General features: G+C 40.9%; 1 protein-coding gene across 2 annotated transcripts in view; it reads right to left on the reverse strand.

The window, feature by feature from the left end:
* Positions 1-1,502: 1,502 nt before the first annotated feature.
* EPHX1 (epoxide hydrolase 1) overlaps positions 1,503-20,793 on the reverse strand; it is a 41,895-nt gene continuing 22,604 nt past the window's right edge. For both annotated transcript variants that reach the window (XM_045008344.1, XM_045008343.1), the window contains 8 exons: positions 17,911-18,104; positions 15,612-15,792; positions 13,348-13,575; positions 11,882-12,011; positions 11,171-11,385; positions 7,157-7,265; positions 5,723-5,848; positions 1,503-2,253 (listed from right to left, as the gene is read on the reverse strand). In XM_045008344.1, coding sequence (XP_044864279.1) covers positions 2,028-2,253; positions 5,723-5,848; positions 7,157-7,265; positions 11,171-11,385; positions 11,882-12,011; positions 13,348-13,575; positions 15,612-15,792; positions 17,911-18,093 — 1,398 coding nt within the window. In that variant the 5' untranslated portion in view covers positions 18,094-18,104 and the 3' untranslated portion in view covers positions 1,503-2,027. The remainder of the gene's footprint in view (positions 2,254-5,722; positions 5,849-7,156; positions 7,266-11,170; positions 11,386-11,881; positions 12,012-13,347; positions 13,576-15,611; positions 15,793-17,910; positions 18,105-20,793) is intronic.

A 20,793-nucleotide genomic window follows, 5' to 3' on the forward strand; every position in this document is an offset into this window, starting at 1 on the left:
GATAAGGACAGTGACGGGACACAGGTTAAACTTTTAGACATAGTACTTGAAATGTGTTATTAGCAGGTGCGATTGATTAAAAATGTAACTTTAAAAAAAAATGTAGTTTTCCCCATCTAGGTTGGTAAGGTTTGCATTTCACTCTTCCTAGATGACAAAAAGAGAGTAGTAGCCCCTGCTGCAATTGGATTTCTGTATTTTAGAAACTTGAATAAGAGACAACAGGGGAACATTTGAGTCAAAGTCAAACTTAATTAAAAATAAAAAATTAATGACGTTTCTACTGAGCTTTGAAAAGCCTAAATTTTATGTCCAGATCTGGTCAGTCAATTCCATTTTCTTGTAGCCTTTACACTCAGTGTCTTGATGAAAGAAAAAAATTTAACATGGAAAATTGACAAATTTGATATAAAATTCTGTTTCCTTTGTTGTACAGAATGTGGCAATGTAGTGCCCACTCATTTTCTCTCAGTGGCTGGTGGGCTTTATCATTGGTGTCTCAAATTACTCAGTGCAACAAATGCTGAATCATCATCAGGAACATTTTAAAAGAAAAAAAACACCCTCTCTTGTTAAAGACTGGGCCTAGGAGGGCTGCTGTAACATAAGAACTTGGAACAGACTCATTTACTTTCCTCTACCTCCTTTTGTTCAGGCCTGGCCTCTAAAAGTAGAGCTACACCAGAAAGGAGATGAAACTGCTTCTAAGCTTTCCACTTACTCGCATTAGAAAACTGATCTGGCAGGCATCATATAGCAAACTTCACTTCCACTTATTTTGTCTTTGCTGTGACTGATCAGTCCCTGGGGAAATACTCATATTAGTACACAGCAATGTTTCCTGATGCTGTAGCAGATGTCTGCATATGCAATAAAGATGTGACAGGGTGACCTATTGCCCTGAAATGTAAGACCACACATGGGGATAGGAGGGAAGGAAGACAAATATGAGTGTCCAGAAGCCAAGGACTTAACCAAAAAAGGAACATATCAGAGCCTACAAACAGCTGGTAGTATTATGAGCAAAAGAACTGACACCCCTCACCCCCATGGGAAAGCACTTTCCCCACAGTGTACCTGGAATAACTCAAGAATGGCCCCTCCCTGCAGCAAATTCTTTCTAGGAACACGAGGATGATTATCCACTTACATCCTGTGCCTGCAAGCAACAGAGACTAGAGTGAGAACACAAGAGAATACTTTACTAATGAAAACAGAGGTAAAGCAAGTGCAGATTTTGTTGCTCATGTCCCTACTGAGCTCGGGGACAGTCAACACTTGGAGAAGTTTGAACTGAACTTTTTAAAATTTCCCTTCCATCCCAGACTCCCAAATTCTCCTGTTACAGGTTAAGTCATCCCATCATGCCTAGCAGAAATCTCATTACAATCAGATGCCACAGCATGAAAGGTTCTGGGATATTAGCAAGGGAGGAAGTAAGCAAAAACCTTCCAGGTCAGGTTTTTCCTTTTGCTCAGAACAGAGCTTAAAAATTCACCAAAGACGTTCAATAGGCTTTTCTTTATTGAATGATTAACTGCTGCAGTAGTTCAGTTAGTTATGGATTAAAATGCTACATTTCCCATCTTTCAGTACAGAAATCTAATGCATCCTATTAGCAGAGAAGTGAAGCCATAACCCCTGACTATAGATTATCATCAGCTGAAAATCTCAAACTGCCACATCATTGTAATAACTAAGGAAATTTACTCCTCCAAAGACACATCTAAATCAAATAAGATCTACTTCCCATTCCATCTCCAAAGCAAAGAGAATTAACATGTGTCAATGCTGACATTCAGAGTTCCCCATGTGAAAAGATATATTTTCATCTTACATTCTTATACTGTTTCAGTTCAGCCTGCTGGTGAAGAGTAACTATTACACCCTAAGAATACTACATCTGAATATACTGTTGCTCTATTTTATTTTCTATTATATCTGGTTCAAGGTAAGCTTGCATATCACAGCACAGGCCATACTGAGTTTACAAGTGCCTGAAGTTAAAGGCACCTCACATGGGGGAGTTATTTTCCCTTCTCCCTCCAGAGTTCCTCCTTTTCCACTCTCCCCACAAATTGCTGAATATCTGCGGCAAGAAGTTCCGGTTCTTCAAAGGCTGCGAAGTGGCCACCTCGTGGCATGAAATTGAAGGAGATGATATTGATGTACTTCTGCTGCGCCCAGGACCGAGGAGTGTGCAGGATTTCATTGGGGAAGGAAGCAACACCTGTAGGCACTCGCACAGGGAGCCTGCAAGGGGATATAGAGAAGAGAAAATAAATTTGTCCTTCCAGAACACGTTTCAATAGCAAATCAAAGTGCTTTACAGACAGGTTAGCAAGACTCAGAACCTTGCTGAAACAGGAATTATATTCCCCTTCTACAGATGGAGAAACTAAGACAGAAGTTAAGTGACAACAGGGTAGTGATAGAGCTAAGAATATAATCCAACTGACTCCCAGGCCCTGGCTCTAACCACTAGACACCATCACCTCCCATTCCTGAAAAGACTTTAAAAGGACGTGGCTACACATTTTATGTAAATATAGGATCTGACTTCGTACAGTTTGTGAAGTACCCTCAGAAGGGGCAGAGATACTCCACACAATTAACGTTAAGAACGAGGGGGAAGGAATGCAAGCCAAAATAGGGAAAGAACAGGTTAAAGAATATGTAGAGAAGATAGATGTATTCAAGTCAGCAGGTCCTGATGAAATAGCTCACAGGATACTTCAGAAACTAGTTAAAGCAATCGCTGAACTGTTAGCAATTATCTGCAAGAACTCCTGGACGACAGGTGAGGTCCCAGAGGACTGGAGAAGGGCAAACATAGAACCTGTCTTTAAAAAGGGGAACAAAGAGCACCCAAGGAATTACAGACCAGCCAGCCCTACTTCAATACCTGGAAAGATACTGGTTCAATTATTAAACAATCAACTGGTAAGCGTCAGAGGATAATAGTGTTATAAAGAATAGCCAGCATGGATTTGTCAAGAACAAATCATGCCAAACTAACCTAACTTCCTGCTTTGACAGTGTTACTGGCCAAATGGAAGCGGGGGAGCTATCGACGTGATGTATCTTATTTTAGTAAGGCTTTCAACACAGTCCCACGTGACAGTCTCATAAGCAAACTAGGAAAACATAGCCTAGCTGATATTACTATAAGATGGGTGCATAACTGGGTGAAAGACCACACTCAAAGATTAGTTATCAATGGTTTACTGTCAAACTGGGGAGAGCACATCTAGTGGGGTACTGCAGGGGTTTGTCCTGGGTCTGGTACTATGCAATGTTTTCATTAATAACTTGGATAATAGAGTGTAGAGTATGCTTATAAATCTGTGGCTGACACCAAGCTGGGATAAGTGCAAAGTATTACACTTAGGAAGGAAAAATCAAATGCACAACTACAAAATGGGGAATAACTGGCTAAGTGGTAGTACTACTGGAGAGGATCTGGGATTATAGTGGATCACATATTGAATATGAATCAACCTGATGCAGGTGCAAAAAGGGCTAATGTTCTGGGGTGTGACAGGAGTGTCGTATGTAAGATGCAGAAGGTAACTGTACTGTCCCCTATTCTGGACACCACACTTTAGGACAGATGTGGATAACAGGGAGAGAATCCTGGGGAGAGCAAATAAAAAGTTTAGAAAAACCTGGCCTATAAGGAAAAGTTCAAACAACTGGGCATGTTTAGTCTTCAGAAGAGAAGACTGAGGGAGGACCAAATAACAGTCTTCAAATGTTAAGGGCTTTTATTAAGAGGAAGGTAACCAACTGTTCTCCATTTCCATTAGAAGGTAGGACAAGAAGTAATGGGCAATTTAGGTTAAATACTAGGAAACACTTTCTAATTATAAGGTTAGCTAAGCTCCAGAATGGGCTTCTAAGGGAGGTTGTGGAATCCCTCCCCATCATCAGAGGTTTTTAAGAACAGGTTGGACAAATACCTGTCAGGGATGATCTAGGTTTACTTGGTCCCACCTCAGCACAGGAGGTTGGATTATATGATTAGATGAGGTTCCTCTGAGGTTCCTTCCAGAGGAAGGGAGGGTGGGGGCAAAGTAACCACTGCATGGAAGTCTGATCAAAGTACAGCAAGGATCATGTGTTTGACAGAAATTCAAAGGACTGCAACAAAAATGTTGAGGAAACTGGATAGGTTATTTATGTGGGAAGGAAGATTAGAACTAAATATGGGGAACTTGCCAAGACAACTGAAGGGTGGGAAATGTATTAAGAGACTATGTATTTGAAGGGTGTAAACAGCAGTGATGGAAAGGAAGCGTTTAGAATGCTCCAAGAGGCTTTCGGTAGGGATGATGGGATGAAGTTGAACAAAGGTAAAACAAAGGATATCAGGAAATATTTCATAGCATTGAGGTTGCTCTGCCTGTGGAATAGGCTCCCGTGGGTGAAACTCTCCCATCTATCGCCATTTAAAACTGGACTGCACAAAGTACACAAGAATATACTGTAGGCAGGGAACAATTCTGCAGTGGCAGGCGGAATGGAAGCAAACGGTTATGACCTCAAGGGTCCAGTTTCTAGGATCTTATTGCATTTGTTGTAAACCAAGGGTAAAATTCTCACAAGGCTATAAGGGCCAGATTTTCAAAGTATTTAAGGTGCTAAAGATGCAAACGGGCACCTACTGGGATTTTCAGATGTTCCTAAGCCCTATAGGCATCTAATTCCCACTGATTTTGATCGGGCTCAAGCATTTTTCTAAATCCCACTATTAACCTATTTGCATCTTTAGGTGCCCAACTGTCTTTGCAAACCTGGCCCTAAGTGACTTAGGAGCCTAAGTCCCATTTTCAACAGTGACTTAAAGAGGCTTTTTTTCTAAGGCCAGGTCTACACTAAAAAGTTAACCCGATCCAGCAATGTTGCTCAGGGGTATGAAAACTCCACATCCCTGAGCAATATAGGTAAGCCAACCTAACACTTGGCGTAGACAGTGCTAGGCCAACAGAATAATTCTCCCCTTGACCTAGCTACTGCCTGTTGGCGAGGTGGATTAACTACAGTAATGGGAATCCTCCTGTCACTGGAGTGAGCATCGACACTAAAGCGCTACCATGGCACAGATGTTACTGAAGATGTAACCAAAGGTACAAAAGTCAGTTAGGCACCTAACCCCCATTGAAAATCAATGGGAGTCAGATGCCTAATTCCCCCTGGAGTCTTTGAAACACTTCCCCTTTAGCATCTAAGAGCCTAAGTACCACTGACTTTCAATGAGACAAAGACTTCTACATGCTTAAGTCACTTTTGAAAGTGGGATTTAAGACCCTTGTGAAAACTTCACCCCAAATTAATATAAGCAGGATAACAAAACTAGATGACCAAGGGAGTAAGCTCTGTAAGTGAACGTTGACTACAAGATTCAGTCAAGATGGCAAATACAGTTTAATTCATTAGCTGAACTAGGGTCTCAAACGGTTTGCACACACACTCTTCTCTCTCTTGCTTGATTAAGGTGCAAACATGATCATTTTCACCAGAAGTTTAACAGTAGAGTTGCTGTAGTAAAGTCTCTTATTTCTGAGCAATATACTGCAGCACATTTGGAAAATACAGCAGAAGTAAATAAGTAGACTTGTCTAAGAATGAACAAAATACATATTGTGATGCAGCTTCTCCCCCACAATACTCACTAACCCACAGTGTGTCACTAGCACGCATGTGAGTGCAAGCCTCTTACTTCTCATGTTTCTGCGTACCAATCCCCTTCCCGATATTCTCCTTGTAGAAACGCATTGCAGAAACCATGCAGCCTGGCACCCAATAGAGCATGACGTTAGTGAGAAGGTCATCCAGAGAGTACTTCCTGAAAAGGTCAGCACAGAAATGGCCTCATGAGAGTTGAATGCAGTTTAGTTTATGGTGGAAGAATCATTTCAAATCTTTTTGGCTATTTACTTTGGTTAAATTATAAAAATTAAAGCAAAAATGGGTAACAAAAAATAGTACTAGCACACTAATTCAGAAAGGACTTAACAATTCCTCACCCCAACCCTCCATTCCTACTAGACATGGATTTCAGAGCTACCCCAACTGTTTTAGCATTTCCCATTCCTGCTAGCCCGAACATTTTAGCACTCGCCCTTCCTGCTAGCCTGAGTATTTAGTGCTCATGTAGACATGTAAAGCCTAACACTTTAACATCCTTACAAGGGAGACAGACTCCAAAAAATATCCCAGCTCCAATAACACTGTCAAAAGAGGCCATGAACTAGCACCACCTATATCCTTCCTTCAGTGAACGAGGAGACCAGAAGAGCATGTTGGGCAGCTTGTGCCATTTAGTTTCATAAACACTAACATATGTTTCCAATAAAAGACTAAGTTAAAAAAACTACAGAAACTTGGCCAATCTTTGCTATGAATATAGGTTTCATACCCCACAGTAAACCACTCACAGGGGAGACATTATATTCAAATAATTTTCATTGGTCTTTTTCTAATGTGCACTCTGGCTCAGCCAGGTAGTTCAGCAAATTTTAGGGCTTCTTTGGAATCTCACCCCAAGCCAAGACTGACCCATTAGTAGCAAACTGTAAGTATACGTTTTTGTGACAATGGTTAACAAAGTAAATAAATCTGTGAAGAGACAAAGATTTGCATTAGATTGAATCAGAGATGATATTTTGTGAGCAAAAAATCTCTGGTATAAAACAGATTTCTCTTCCCTCCACTTTCCCTGACATTTTCTCGGCTGTTTTTTAAATGTAATATTAGTACTACTGAGAGGTGCCAGAATGACAACCCTAGAAACGAAAGTCCTCTGCTTATCCATAAAACAGACAATGAATAGGCAGTGGCAGGGCAAATTTCTTCCATACGCTGCCAGTGTACCTCTACCATGGCCTGGAAGGATCAGAGATAGGTGTGAGGGTGTAGTTCAGTTTTCAAGGCCCATTCACTTTTGGCCTCTTTTCTATGATTGCCAACACAAGTGTAATTTTGTGCTATTGTGGCCATACAGTTTCCTTGCAGGATGGCAGGTAAACCAAATTACCCCAACAGAGCTTTATTTGAGAGACTAATGTGCTCTAAACATAAGTCTGGGCTGAGTGACCTCCTCTAGAATAGGGAAAGAGGCCAATGGTGAGTCAGCGGAAGAGGTTGTTCCCACCTTTCTAGACCTCCATCCTCTAATTTCTGGAATTCAGGATCAGTCCATGTAGAAAACTTCTCCAAGATGTATGCAGCCAGCCCTACCGGAGAGTCATTCAGGCCACAGCCTGAGAAGGAGGAGAAAAATTAAAAATAAGTCTGGCATACCCTGCTATTAATCTCAAACTACATTAGAAGCTCCCCATTATAGTACAGAACAGTTACAGCTGTTGGAACAGCTTTGTGAGGGTGTGGGTTTTTTTTTAAGCTATCATAAAGAGAACAAGTCAGAACCTATTATTGTCTAATAATTAAATATGGTAATAGACTCAGCATTACTCAGATACCGTTATGTATTTAAAATTAAATGTAAGAGTCGTATTTCTAATGGCTTTTTCTGCAAGCTAATAAGATTAAGCTTTATGTGCCAAGTAAGATTTGCCTCCGTTATTAAGCGGAAGCTACTGTCAAATACTAAGAGCATTACTGGGACAAATTCTGCTTGCCTTAAGGGCTACTTGTATGAAGAGAAGACAACCAGGATTTAGCACATTGTATCAAACAGAAGAAACTCTTTTTAGGGACTACTGTTGTATCCTATATTATAAATACCCATTGCTTTAGAGTTTGCTTTTCGCCATTTCTGCTCTTTATTTTTTGCACATAGCTTGGACAGCGAACTTACACCTGCTTCTAGGTTTTTGCTCCCAAGTCAGAGTATGTTAGCACTGGGTGCCATGCCATAAGGGTTTCTCCTAGTTTTCTGTGATATAGGGATCCTGACATTTCACAGCTTCACACATGCCCAATTCTGGCTTCCAAAGGATGATACTGAAATGAGGAACGAGCATCTTTAAAATCCCATCCACGCTCACAGGGTGCATTTAAGGGTCATGGATGAAATTATATTAGTGACAACTTTTATTTAAACATGGATAATGCTAGCAAAGTTCTAACCATCTGGTGGCTGAGACTTAAAAAGCAAGCTACCAAATGTTGTCATAATAGTATTTAGCCTGAACATCAGACTTTCCAATTTCACTGTACAGGCATGCAGTGATCCTTGTAACGCCATAGTGAGGTGGGCAGAGTAGGTAAGTGTCTCCATTTTTCAAATGGGAAAAACTGAGACATTGTCTCCACTAGAGACATCTGCTGGAGTAAAGGACCATTGTTTTCTGATGTTCACTTGAAATGCAACTTCCATGCACAGCTCAAAGTGCTTCAGTCAACTGCAGTGAACCAACAATCAGTGCACGTTTCCCCATGAATTTGTAGGCATAAACACTAATCCATGCAAACTCATTTAATTAAGTGACAATGTGGATAAAATACAATGGCACAAATGGTGCACTGTCAGCTGACAGCTTACTCAGCTTGCAAACCTCCATAGTTCACTGGCTGAGAATCCCTGCTCTGCCACTGTCATGCCCTCCCAGCAGCATACCCTCTTCATCAGACATCCCAATGAGCACTGGTTTCCCCACTTGACCATGACCCATCCAGCACACACATTATCTCCCCCCCGCCGGGAATGCTCCCTACCACAACTTCACAGGTGCCCAGCTGGCAATCTAGCCTCTGCCATGCCCCTCCCCTCCCCTCCATATTCCCCTACCCCCACAATACCAGTAATATCCCTGGCTCCAGCTCTGCGACTCCTGAGCCATCAAATTACCAATGATTCACAGCCTGAAAGTTCCACTCCGACAAATCATAGATGATTTGTAGGAGCAAGACTCTCAGTCAGCAAACCCCACAGCAGGAGGAGCAGAGCTGCCAACTGCAGTCACCTGTCAGTCCATCAGCTATCCTTAACCATAATTTAATTAGTGACTTAAGTATAGCTAAGGTATAGTTGCAAATGATTAATGTATTATGAGAAATTTATGCATCGATCGTTGTTTGTTTTTTCTGTAAATATATTTTTAAAAATTAATTACGTTTAAATTATTTTGTCCAATTAACTTTTTAATTTAATTAGTGACTAGTAACTTTAAAAAAAAAAATCTGAAAGTAAGCCAGAACTTTTTCCAGGTACCGTGGACTCTTAGTCTGATGTAACCATTTTGATTATATACTGCAGCATTCTTAAAAAACAGCTGCTGCCATTCAATATAATTTCTGTGGCTACATTTAAAAAAAAAAAAGCATTACAGCACAATTTTTAGCACAGCGATATTTCACTCAATCTCATGTAATTTAATTGAATACAGCTAAGGAAACGAAAAAAGTATCTTATTCCACCTTCTAGAGTCAGTTGTCCCATTCAGTTACAAAAGCTTTTAAATGGAAGCACTTAGAGTGGGATTCACAAGGGAGACTTAAGCATCTAACTACCACTTCAGGCACCTAAATCCAACATTTAATTCACTGGCATCCACAAAACCCCTGTTCTGCTCCTGCCCAACCCTGTAGGCTCCTAATTTTCCACCACTAAGGTGGTGAGCCTTAAATTTAGAAGAGTCTAAATTTCAGCATGTGCTCAGCTGCCTAAGTCCTGAAAGTGTCCAGCAGCTCGGCACCTAACTCATGCCTAAACCCAAGCAGGATTCACAAACTAAGCATTCCCCACTTCCCTTGCCTTTGGGGCCTGATCTCGTAGATGTGATTTGAGCACATTTTTAATCCACACAAAAGATACAAGAGGAGGAGACGCTGCCTCCTGCACCCTTATAACATTTAGCCCAGTGGTTAGAGCACTCATTCAGGATGTGGGAGACCTGGATTCATCTGCTTGATGTGGAACAAGGACTTGGGTTCCTCATCTCCAAGGAGAATGCCCTAACTACTGGGCTGGTGGGGAAGGGGGTATTCTGGGCAGGGCTCTCAATCTCTCCTGTTGAGAGCTGTACCACTGTAGTGAGCACTGCAGCTCTTAAGGTCTCCCACTTTTAATGCCTGGACATTTATCAAAGTGGCCTAGCGATCTGAATGAATTAGACAGTCTATGAGGAAGAACCCACTGGTGTAATAATAAACGTGGCCGTTTTCAGCATCAAGTGTAGCATCAGTTTAATATCTGATGCATTCTCTGTTGAGCGACTACACCCCTTATCAGGAATGTGGTGGTAGGAATGGACTTTGCAACCCCATAACATCATAATAGAAGTGGATAAGTCTTAATGGATATGTATAAATACATTAGTTACATAAAATGAAAAACATGCCAACAGCATTCACAGAGGGTCAGGCACGCAACTGCATGCCCAACTTTTACTTGCAAGTTACTTATTTGTGCATTCAAAGGGCCAGTTAGCTGCACAGCTGGCCACATGTGCACCTAAATACTTGATATGCATGCACAACCCTGCTATCTGCATGCACAGAATAGGTGCATACCTTTTGGAAACACAAACCTCCAGTATTCCCCCCCCACCCCCCCGCAAACACTGATTTTCTGCACATTTTCTGAAATGTACTCTGTATTTAAGAAAACAAAAACAGAATAGCTCCAAGTGTAGTCTTCCCTGTGATCACAGAATGAGTGCAGAGTGCTGTGGAGCAGAGCCCTGCGCAGGACTATTCTTTTAATCTCAGTCCTGTCCCACCCTGCACTACCCACTTCCACCTGTTCCCGTATTGTTCCTTGTATTTTTATCCTGCTCCCACCCGCAAAAACCTTAGATCCCGCAAATCCCGTGAGACAGATTCCCCCATGCTACTTGAAAAACAAAACAAAACACGGTTGGTTAAGATATTATATATATATAAGTGGAATTTAGACACAATTTTTACCACTAAAGGAATAAAACAAACCTTGCTTAAACCATGTAAAAAAATACTTTAACTCCTGTTATAATAGACATCAAATCTCTTTCTATTCCTTGCTTAAATTTAAGTATTAAAAGTTTTTAAGTGTTTTCCTGCAAATTACTGCAATCTGTTTTTTTTTTGTCCACCCAATCCCGCCTGCAATAAAGTATATTTTTCTCACTCCCACTATTATGGCAGCAGGTCCTGCAGAACCCGTGGGATCCCAGTCCTGCTGCAGGGCTCTGCTGTGGAGTTTTACAGTAATAAATCTTTTTACCAACAGTGTCAGGCTTTGTAGCCTGTATGTGAGCGTAGCCAGACTCCATCAAGATCCTATAGAGTCCCTTTTTCAAGAAAGGAAACATCCGCCTGACATCTTCATCCTGGAAACCAAAGAGTCCTGGGAAATAACGTCCCAACAGAATGGACAGCAGCTGGGTAAATCTCATGTTCGTAACTGAAACCATATTTAAGTGAAGGCCTTTCACGTGGCTAAACACAATAAGAAATACAAATTAACAAAAATAATATTTGGAAACGAAATTATAAGTATTTTTAATCCATAAATGTAATGCATTAGATGCATTTTATCTAGTTCCAATCACAGGGTTCTGTTGTAGCTCAAGGCACTGTCACCCCCATCCCAGCCTTCCGGGTTCAAGCTGCAAGATGAGTACACAGCTTGATCAGTTTCACAGTTCAGTGGCACAATGTTTATTGCACAGTCCACTAGACTCAATTCCAGAGAGAAGGGTTCAAATGCACATGCTGGGTCCCTTGCTAGACCTGATTTGTGGCCATGCCAAAAGCACCACACAACTGGCCATCTCTATTTGAGAGAAGCCCAGGACCTGAATAGAAATGGTGACCAGGTCAGGACTGTGTGCAGAGCAATCCAGAGGAGAAAATTACACACTGCCCAGGTAAAGGCAAATCAGGAGACCCTCACATGCATGAGCATGAAATGTACTATTTAAAGGATACTCACGTGGGAGCTATCTGAGCCAGGTTGGTACAGATCAGCCAGCCCCAGTCACCGCCCTGAGCATAGAATTCATGGAATCCCAGCCTGCGCATCAATTTATAAAATATGCAGGCAGCACTCACAGAATTAAAACCTGTGAAAAGAAAAAGGCACCAAGTGTTATTGACTAACAGGTACCAACTACCACACTGTATAGACAGTATTATTTTAGTGGTGCTGTCAAAGCCCTACGAGGTGAACAGCAGCTCTCCCTTGCCTAGCTTTCCCCTCTCCCCCGAGACAGAGTGCTCCACAGGGGCTCCCTTCACTTCATTAAGGCAAGGACTAGAGAGGCTCTTGGCCACTGACCAGAAGCCAGGGGGCAGAGAACCCAACCCATTTCCTAACTGTCACCCTTCCTCATGCACACGCTGTACCACAGGGTTGGTGGTCTCCCTGGAGACTATAACACTGCTCTAAACTAGCCCTAGCAGGTATTCTTGAGCGCTGCCACTGCAATGTATTCCCACGAGGAGGAGAAAACCTCAGGTTAGCCAGAGCTGGAAACTTCAAGCCTCAATGGTGAACCAATGCTCCACTGCCATGCCCTGGGTCATTTCCAGAATACACACAGTGTGTCAGTCCATAAACTTGGTGCTAACATAAACCACACATACATTATCGGAGAAGCTGCCCAGCTTTCGAAGACCAAACAAATTTCCCTTTCCTCCTGCCTCCTCCCCAAGACCACTGGATGAATTAACACTGTGCACTCTATTTGATAAATGACAGCACCCCCTGTTACACAGCACAGCACAGCAGACAAGCTGCTTCAACAGATAGAACTGGTAAGGACTTGCTTTTCTGCCCTTAATCCTCTCCTCAGAGGCTTCATGGCCCTGACCTAACATGCAGTCATTTCACTCTGCTTTCCTCATCCAAGTGTTATTCTGATCTTTAGGATATGGAAGCACATTAAAAATAGTATCTTGTTTCCACATTTGTTTGAAGTGACATTAACAAAATATCATATTTAAAAATAATTTCTCAGTTGCATTATCCTTTAACTGCCTTAGATTTATGTTTCACCATTTATGCTGTTGGCTTACTTATTGTTCTGAACTGAGCCTGACTAAAGATACTAGATGGAACACTTACAACTAAAAAAACCCACCATTTGTGGGGAGAGGTATTGTTTGTGTTTTTCATTTACTTCATGAGGTTTCTCTTCATATTAACTTTTGTAACCCCATTCTCTTTTAAATAAATATTGATACATTGGCCCTAAAACTGTCATTTTAAAACCACACCGATTTCTCCACATCACATAAAAGTGCCTTATATACAATACAATAAATTATTTAACTTCATTATTAACATATTATCTCCTACTCTGCATAGAGCATCAAAGTATCAGCCACTAAGGATTACTTTACCACAAGGAGGCTATCTGCTGTATTGGTATAGTTTCTATTCCACTCACAATATACCTTTTTTGTGTGATGCTTCCGAGAAGCCATAGCCAGGGATTGATGGGCAAATGACCTCAAAAATATGTTCATCACTCAGGCCATGGCTAGCAGGGTCCGTCAAGAGAGGGATAATTTTGTAAAACTCATAAACTGAGCCAGGCCAACCATGAACCATTAATAATGGCTTTGCAGAGCGGCTCTCAGGCAAGCTGGGAGGCTTTACATGAACAAAATGGACATCAAGGCCTGTAAAAATAAATGAATAAATAAATAAAATATGCAAACATACACAAACACACACAATAAGGCTTCTGAGATCAATCACAGAGAACTGAGGGTTATGAATAAATCTGTTCATAAAGTATTTCTGGTGATTGCAAAAACCATAATTATTATAAACAACACTCTGCACAGCTATGAATCCTTTTATCTAAGGATCTTAAAGTGCTTTACAAATGCCAATTAAGTCTCACAACAGCCAACTGAGGAAGGCAAATATTATTTCCAACAGATTAGCAAAATGAAGCACAGAAGTTAAGTAATTCATTAAAAGTCAGACAATGAGTCAGTGGCAGGAATGGAACCCAGAAGTCTGAATTTCTACACATTTGAACTTTTTTTTTTAAATCATGCTCTCCTGCCCATTTTAATAACAATTATTAATATGAAAATTATTCCTTCCAGTGCATTGCCCAGGATATCCTGTCCTGGTCTTCTTCAAGTCTACCTTTTAAACTGCAAGTCCTTTTTAAGGCAGTGTCGCTTTGTTGGATGCTACACAAGATAAAAGTACACAGTCAGTGCTTAAATAAAGGCACCAAGTTCTAACCACTGAACCAGCACTGTCTCAGTGTGACAAACCCGGAATGCCTCTTAGGGTCAGTTGCTCCATTTCTAACAACATGCATTTATGGGTTCAAATTAAAAAAAGGCATAATCTTAAACTTGAATGTTGCTTCCATAGATTTCTTAATATGGGACAATTGTCTGCTTTGCCCTGAATCTACACCTTGTACCCAAAAAACACACAAACATATAAAGCATTACTCTGCTCCAAGCATTTCAAAGCTTCCATTAGGCAATGACTGGTACATGTCAAAATCTCCCCAGTCACTTCCAAGAGGTCCCTTTGATGTACAGTATTTTAAATAAACAATAAATAGAATAAGCTAGCCTGGTCACCAAGTGCCAGAAGCACATTAAATTGCTACAAAGGGAAACATGGTTCTGTGTTCCTAGGCTGACAGAGGGTGCAGTGGAGGCAGACTGAGCAGTTGTTATGGGGAAGGGATCACCTGAATTTACACTGCAGAAAATCTGATGGGATCCACCAGAGGGAGCCACATCTAGGCCTTAGTCCTAGAGAGGGTTACTGAGATATAGAACCTATGGGTACTGATGGTGGCTGGGCAAGTACATAGGATAAAATAGGACAGGAAAAGGTGGTGAGGAATCTGTGGATGATACAATGGATGATTTTGATATTTTGCAGGCTTGAGAACAAATCAGTATTTTAAAGTCTTACGGTCAAATTCTGCGTTAAGACACTTGTACTTGGCTCCCAGTGACCTCAACAGAAAATCCGTGCATGCATCAGAGGACTCCATCTGACATTCTTTGGCATTGTTTAAACTGAAACATTTAGGGAAATTTCTCACCATTGCTGTAGCAGTGGTGCAGTTTCACTGATACTAGCTTGTATACCCTGGCCACAAGCATTTTTACCAGACCTACTCAGAGGTAAGCTTAGATTACACAGTGGTAAATCTCTGAGCAGTCAGTCAACACTATTGCTCCCACCACAGCTAGTACCAATGCTACAACCATGGTGGGAGACATCCCTATATTTCTCACTGCAGATGCAGTCACTCTTGGGGTTTAACCTTAGCACCAAGATTTGGGTTTCTTGGTGTCACTCCTCCTAATTGTAATGGATGCACCAAACTACTGGTACTAAGTAGTTTATAGCAGTCCTGTACTGAAGTGCAAAGCATGATCCTGCAAACCTTACTCATGTGCAGCACTCTGATCTTAGCGAGACTGCTCAAGAGAGTAAAGTATTTTTATTTCATGGCATCAGAACCTCCTCTTGGCAAAGATTTGTTAACAACAGCACCAATCAGCACCACTATGCATCAATATCTGCTAGAATTTTCATTTTAAAACCTCTCAGAAACAGACTTTATAACTGGCCAGTTTTAAACGGCACTGGAATGATTCCAACAGGCTAGATGTGATCTTTAAATTTTATCACATGCTCTTTTTAGGGCAAAGCCACGCACCCTCAATCTTAGTTTTGAATTGTGGGAATTTGTTGAGAACTTCCACTTGCTTCTTCCAGTTGAATTGATTTCTCCAGTAGGAGATGACCTTCCGGAGATAAATGGAGTTAAATCCATACTGGAAGCAACTGTTCTCCAGGGGCTCAGTGAATCGAGCCTGATCCAGTCTTCTAAATAAATCCTAGAGTAAACAAGAAGAGAAAGAGGTTGAAGGGAAAAGAAAAGAGGAAGGATGATAAGATAAAGATGCTACAGATTCTCGTGTGTTTTACTTGGCAGTTTCCTGGTTTATTGCCAAGCAAAATAGTAACTGAAGTGAAAATAAAACCTCCTGTGATACTTGCGTAATTTACTGCTTTGCTGATGTACTTACAGAGCCCCTGTCAATGCCCTCTCCCCTTGTTAAAGCCCTGCCCTTTCTCTCCTGACTGTAGCATACCTGTCACACTGTCTTGGCTGTCCTTGTTTAGTCAGACCACAGGGGGGGAGAACAGTCTTTTTCTAGCATCCGATGGGCAGGATATCAGAGTCTTCTTTACAGTGCTCACTCCCATTCTGTGTCACGAGGATACCTTCCCTTTTCCATTTATTTGGGTACTGAATAAGGTGCTTTAAGGGTGGGATTTTCAAAACCACCTTAAGTGACTTAGGAATACAAGTCCCATTTCCTTCCAATGGTACTTGTGCTTCATGTTATTTAGGTACTTGGGAAAATCCTACTGTTGGAGCCCAGTCCTCAATCCCTCCACACATGGAACTCCAACAAATCCCTTTCTCTTGCTCCCCTCAGCCAGTGAGCTGGATATTTTCCCTGCAAATTTATTTTGGTGGATTTGTCGAGTCTACAAAAGTGACCCTCCTAATGTGGATTCAGGGCTCCTGTGGAATGCTGCAGATAGGCTACAGTCAGCTAATAATCACTCAGCAGAGACAAGCAGCCTGTATGAAGCAAGAGACTTCTCATACTTGCAATTATGGAGGTTTTGACCTGGGAAGTATTTTCTGATGTCAGTGTACATGGATAACTCCTATTGCAGCTAACAGGAGTTACACGCACACCTTCACAGAAAGGTTAGGTTTTGCCTAGACAAGGATTTGAAGTTGTGATCTTAGCTAAAATGTTTTTTAAAAGTCTAGGGAAGACAAGGCAGTGTATACTTTAGCATGTACTAAACTGGCCAAGTATAAGTCCAGACTTCCTCTAGGCTTTAACAGGTGTTGAAGGTAAAGTGACTTGTCTAGCCTAAATTTATATAAAATGTGTTAGCTAACGTGCTAACTTTAAATTTAACGTGCTACTTTAAATCCTAGTCTAGACAAGGCTTATTTATGCCCAACCAATATCATTTATTGCTGCTGGGTTGTTATTTTACAATAGCTTTTATATAAAACAAAACTGTAGTTAATTTAGAGACAACCCTCAAGAAAGCAGCTATCCACAATTTTACCATGCAACGGAAGAGAACATTTAAGAGGCCACCTTCTATTTAAACTCAAAAGTGGAAGAAGGTAAGAGTTATAGAAGCCATGACCAATAAAAGAAACGGAAACCTGTTATAAGGAACTACAGGGACAATCCCATTTTGTGAATAATATTTGAATAGTCACTCCAAGCAGCTCTATAAAGCTGCAACTTTCCCAAATATGTACAAACATGTACATGTAAAAACAAAATCTCTGTCACTTGCAAGATTCCACCACCTACATATTTTCACTGTATTTATTACCATGGGATCAGTGTTTTAATGCCAAGGCGGGTCAGTCATCCTATAAAAGGCTTTAACTAACATTATCAAGAGCTGTGCTGTTCTTTACTTGCAGCCAAGTGGCACTCAAGAAGGTGAGAAATTCTTATCTGCTTCTGAAATGAGTAAATTAAAGACATTTTCCCAATCAGTCTTTTTATAATCTAGAGCCTCAATAATCAGTAGGAGGGAGGGGCAAATACAGTAGCACAGAGTTGAATGATCACAAAAACCAAATTCCACTTTTATGTGCTACATTTTCTGGAATTATCAGACCCCACAAAGTAGGCTCATATGCTAACATGGTAGCAGTCAGCTGGGAACAAAACAAAACAAAACATTGGGATACAGAAGTCTATTTATCACTACTACTTTTTGAGAGCAAGGGAAAGTCCCTTGTTATTAAGATTTGTGCATCACGCCTCAATTTCAATAGTTCTATTTCACTTCTATAAATTTAGTTACTGATTTAATTTAAAAATCGCTCCAAAACAAATCACACATTTATTCTGCCATTTCATACTCTCCTCTCCCCAGGAGAGATGTTTCCTTACATTCAGCTCTTCTTCTGTGGTTTCCACCTTAAATGGACGAACAGTTGTATCTTCTTCAGAGTCAGGTTCCTGCCCTTTGCCCCACCATCCCTCTTCAATGGGTAGCGTCTCCTCCTTCTTTCTGGTAAGGAACAGATAGACGATGATCCCCAAGGCCAGTGTCAGGAATATTTCAAGCAACATAATGACTGCAACTGCAAGAGAAAAGCACAACCCTGTCGTTAACTGACTGAGGCATGTCACATAAAATTTTCAAAAGAGTTTAAGTAATTTAGGAGCCTCAGGGCTTGTCTACACTACCCGCCGGATTGGCAGGCAGAGATAGATCCAGAAGGGGTCGATTTATCGCGTCTAGCTGAACGCTCTCCTGTTGACTCTGGTATTCCACCAGAACGAGGAGCACAAGTGGAGTCGACAGGAGAGTATCAGCTGTTGACTTACCGCAATGAAGACACCACGGTAAGTAGATCTAAGTATGTCGACTTCAGCTACGCTATTCATATAGCTGAAGTTGCATACCTTAGATCAACCCCGCGCGGTAGTGTAGACAAGCCCTAAGTCCCACTTTCAAAATTAATGTAAGCGGCTAGAAGCCTATCTATGCTGTGGCCCAACCATATTATAACATGGTAGATACCATGGCTATATTATCAGATTGCTGTAACTTTTGGTCACTATTGCCTTGTAGAAAAATATTATTAGTCACTTGAATCTCCCAGTCTCTCTCTGAAAATTCACAGAATACATATATCAAGGCTTCAGATTCTTGCACAGACCTATACCTCATTTTAGCATACTAAACTAGCGAAGAACACTGAAGCAGACAATTTTGCATACTTGAATGCTGCTGGGAGAAAAGATATTTTACATTTACTATACTCCTTCACAGACTTCATCAGTGTAAAAGGTAGACTGAGGTTGAAGTGTTCAGAAGGCCTCCCCTTTGCTTTCTTGTGGACCCTCCAAAAGAAAAAAAGTACATAGACTCCAGGATCCAAAACACCTCCCCAAGTGATGAAATTTTGCCAAACCAAAGCCACCCTGGTTTCATCTTTTCTTAATCCCATAATCATTGCTTCAGGCTGGTTGTACTTTTTTAAGAGCAGTAGATATAGAATACTTAAAATATTAAACAATTCCATTTGGAACATCTTTAAACTGTTTTGTGCCTCAAGTAAAAAAAAACAAAAAACCCCAAACCAGTTTCTCTTTAATATGAATGTTTCTGAGTAGCCTTTTAAATACAAGAAATGTGTGTGCAGAGGTTTGGGTTTTGTTGTTGTTTTTAAAGTATGTCACATTTGAAAGACCCATCATGCTTGAGGAATTATTGTTAAAGTATTAATTATTTCAAAACTGTTCTGTATGGCAGACATTATTTATGACACATACTATTCCATACTCTCTCCAGTGCTGGAAGGGTTTTTGTTGTATTTGTTGCTGTTGTTGCACAGAGTAATTTGATGCTTTGAAATTGCTCTAGGGGATAAATAAAATAGTCACTGAAAATGCTGGACCAAATTCATCCATGAAGCTAAACAAGAACTGTAGCATCTAAGTTAAGGGAGTTCACCCAGTTACCTAAGGGCTAAAATTGACCGATGTCGATTTTAAAATTATTGTAAGGCAGGAGATGTTGTTAAGCTTCTGGGGTCAATTTTGCAAAGTCTGGCATATAAATTGCGCTAGCACAATTAGCACCCATAAAAACAGCATTTGGAGAAAAATCAGATACTTGTGTGCATACATCCAGAAGTTTTAAGGATGCACGGGGTGCACATGCAAATGTTGCAACTTTTCAAATTGATCTCAAATTCCTCAGAAACCCTCTCAGCCTAGAAAATGGAAATTAAAGGCAAGTTAAGGATTGAATCAGCTGACCAGTTTCAGCCAGAATTCCATAAATATCTCTGTATCCTTTGAGAAAGTACTAATTTCTCTTAGCCACACTCTTCAGAGTCCTAACCCAGATTCTCCCCAGGTTTGCACACAAACCCTTGATTACATGCCAGTTTCAATGTTTCAGACTGGAAGTTAGTCCCCATAAAAATCATCCAATACAAAACATTTTAGTAGCCTTTCTTCAAGAGCAAACAGTTTAGGAATAACATAGCAGTGGTGCTGCATGTCAGAACTGAAGGGCCATTTAAAAATTGCAAAGCACTTGGCAGAGGCTTGTAAATATCATCACTATTTAATAGATGGTGAAACTGAGGCACAGAGAAATGAAGTGACTTACCCCAGGTCACACTACAACTCAGATATGGGTTCTATTCTGCACTGTCTAGGAATCTGTATGGCCCCATCACAGTAGTAACCAAATGCCTCACAAACGTTTAAAACAAAAAGTCTCTCTCTCTCCTCCTCTCCCATCTCCACCTGTGGGGCTAAAAACCTTAAATAGTTAGACTTTTTTTTAATTGTGTGGGTGAATTCTGTGTCTGTGCAAGAGCACATGCAGAACTTGCTATGGAAAAGCCAATTCAAAGACATTTGTTTTGCAATTCATTCCAAATGCATTGAGGTAAGAGGTTATTCTGATCTTATCTGGTAGTGAGTTCCGTAAAGCACATTCAGCACCTGTGAAAGTTCTATTCAATGCACAGGTCTTCTTCCCCCATTGGTCAAAAGGGTCATGGTGTCAGTTAAATGTGGCTCTCATGGGAGGTACTGGTTATAAAGGGAGCAGTAATCTCTCGTCGCAAAGGCCAACCCAATGGAGGGGTTTGCATATCAAGACACAGACCCTGAGTTGCTCTCTGTATTCAGTGTACACCTCTCAGTCCTCAGTCACTGTGGTATATAAGAACACAGAGGCCCCGATCTTGCACTTTGCTTGACTGTTGCACCTGAGGACAGGGAAACAGGGCAAAGCGACACAGA

This window comes from Mauremys mutica, chromosome 3, assembly GCF_020497125.1.
Source record: "Mauremys mutica isolate MM-2020 ecotype Southern chromosome 3, ASM2049712v1, whole genome shotgun sequence".
Lineage (NCBI taxonomy): Eukaryota > Metazoa > Chordata > Testudines > Geoemydidae > Mauremys > Mauremys mutica.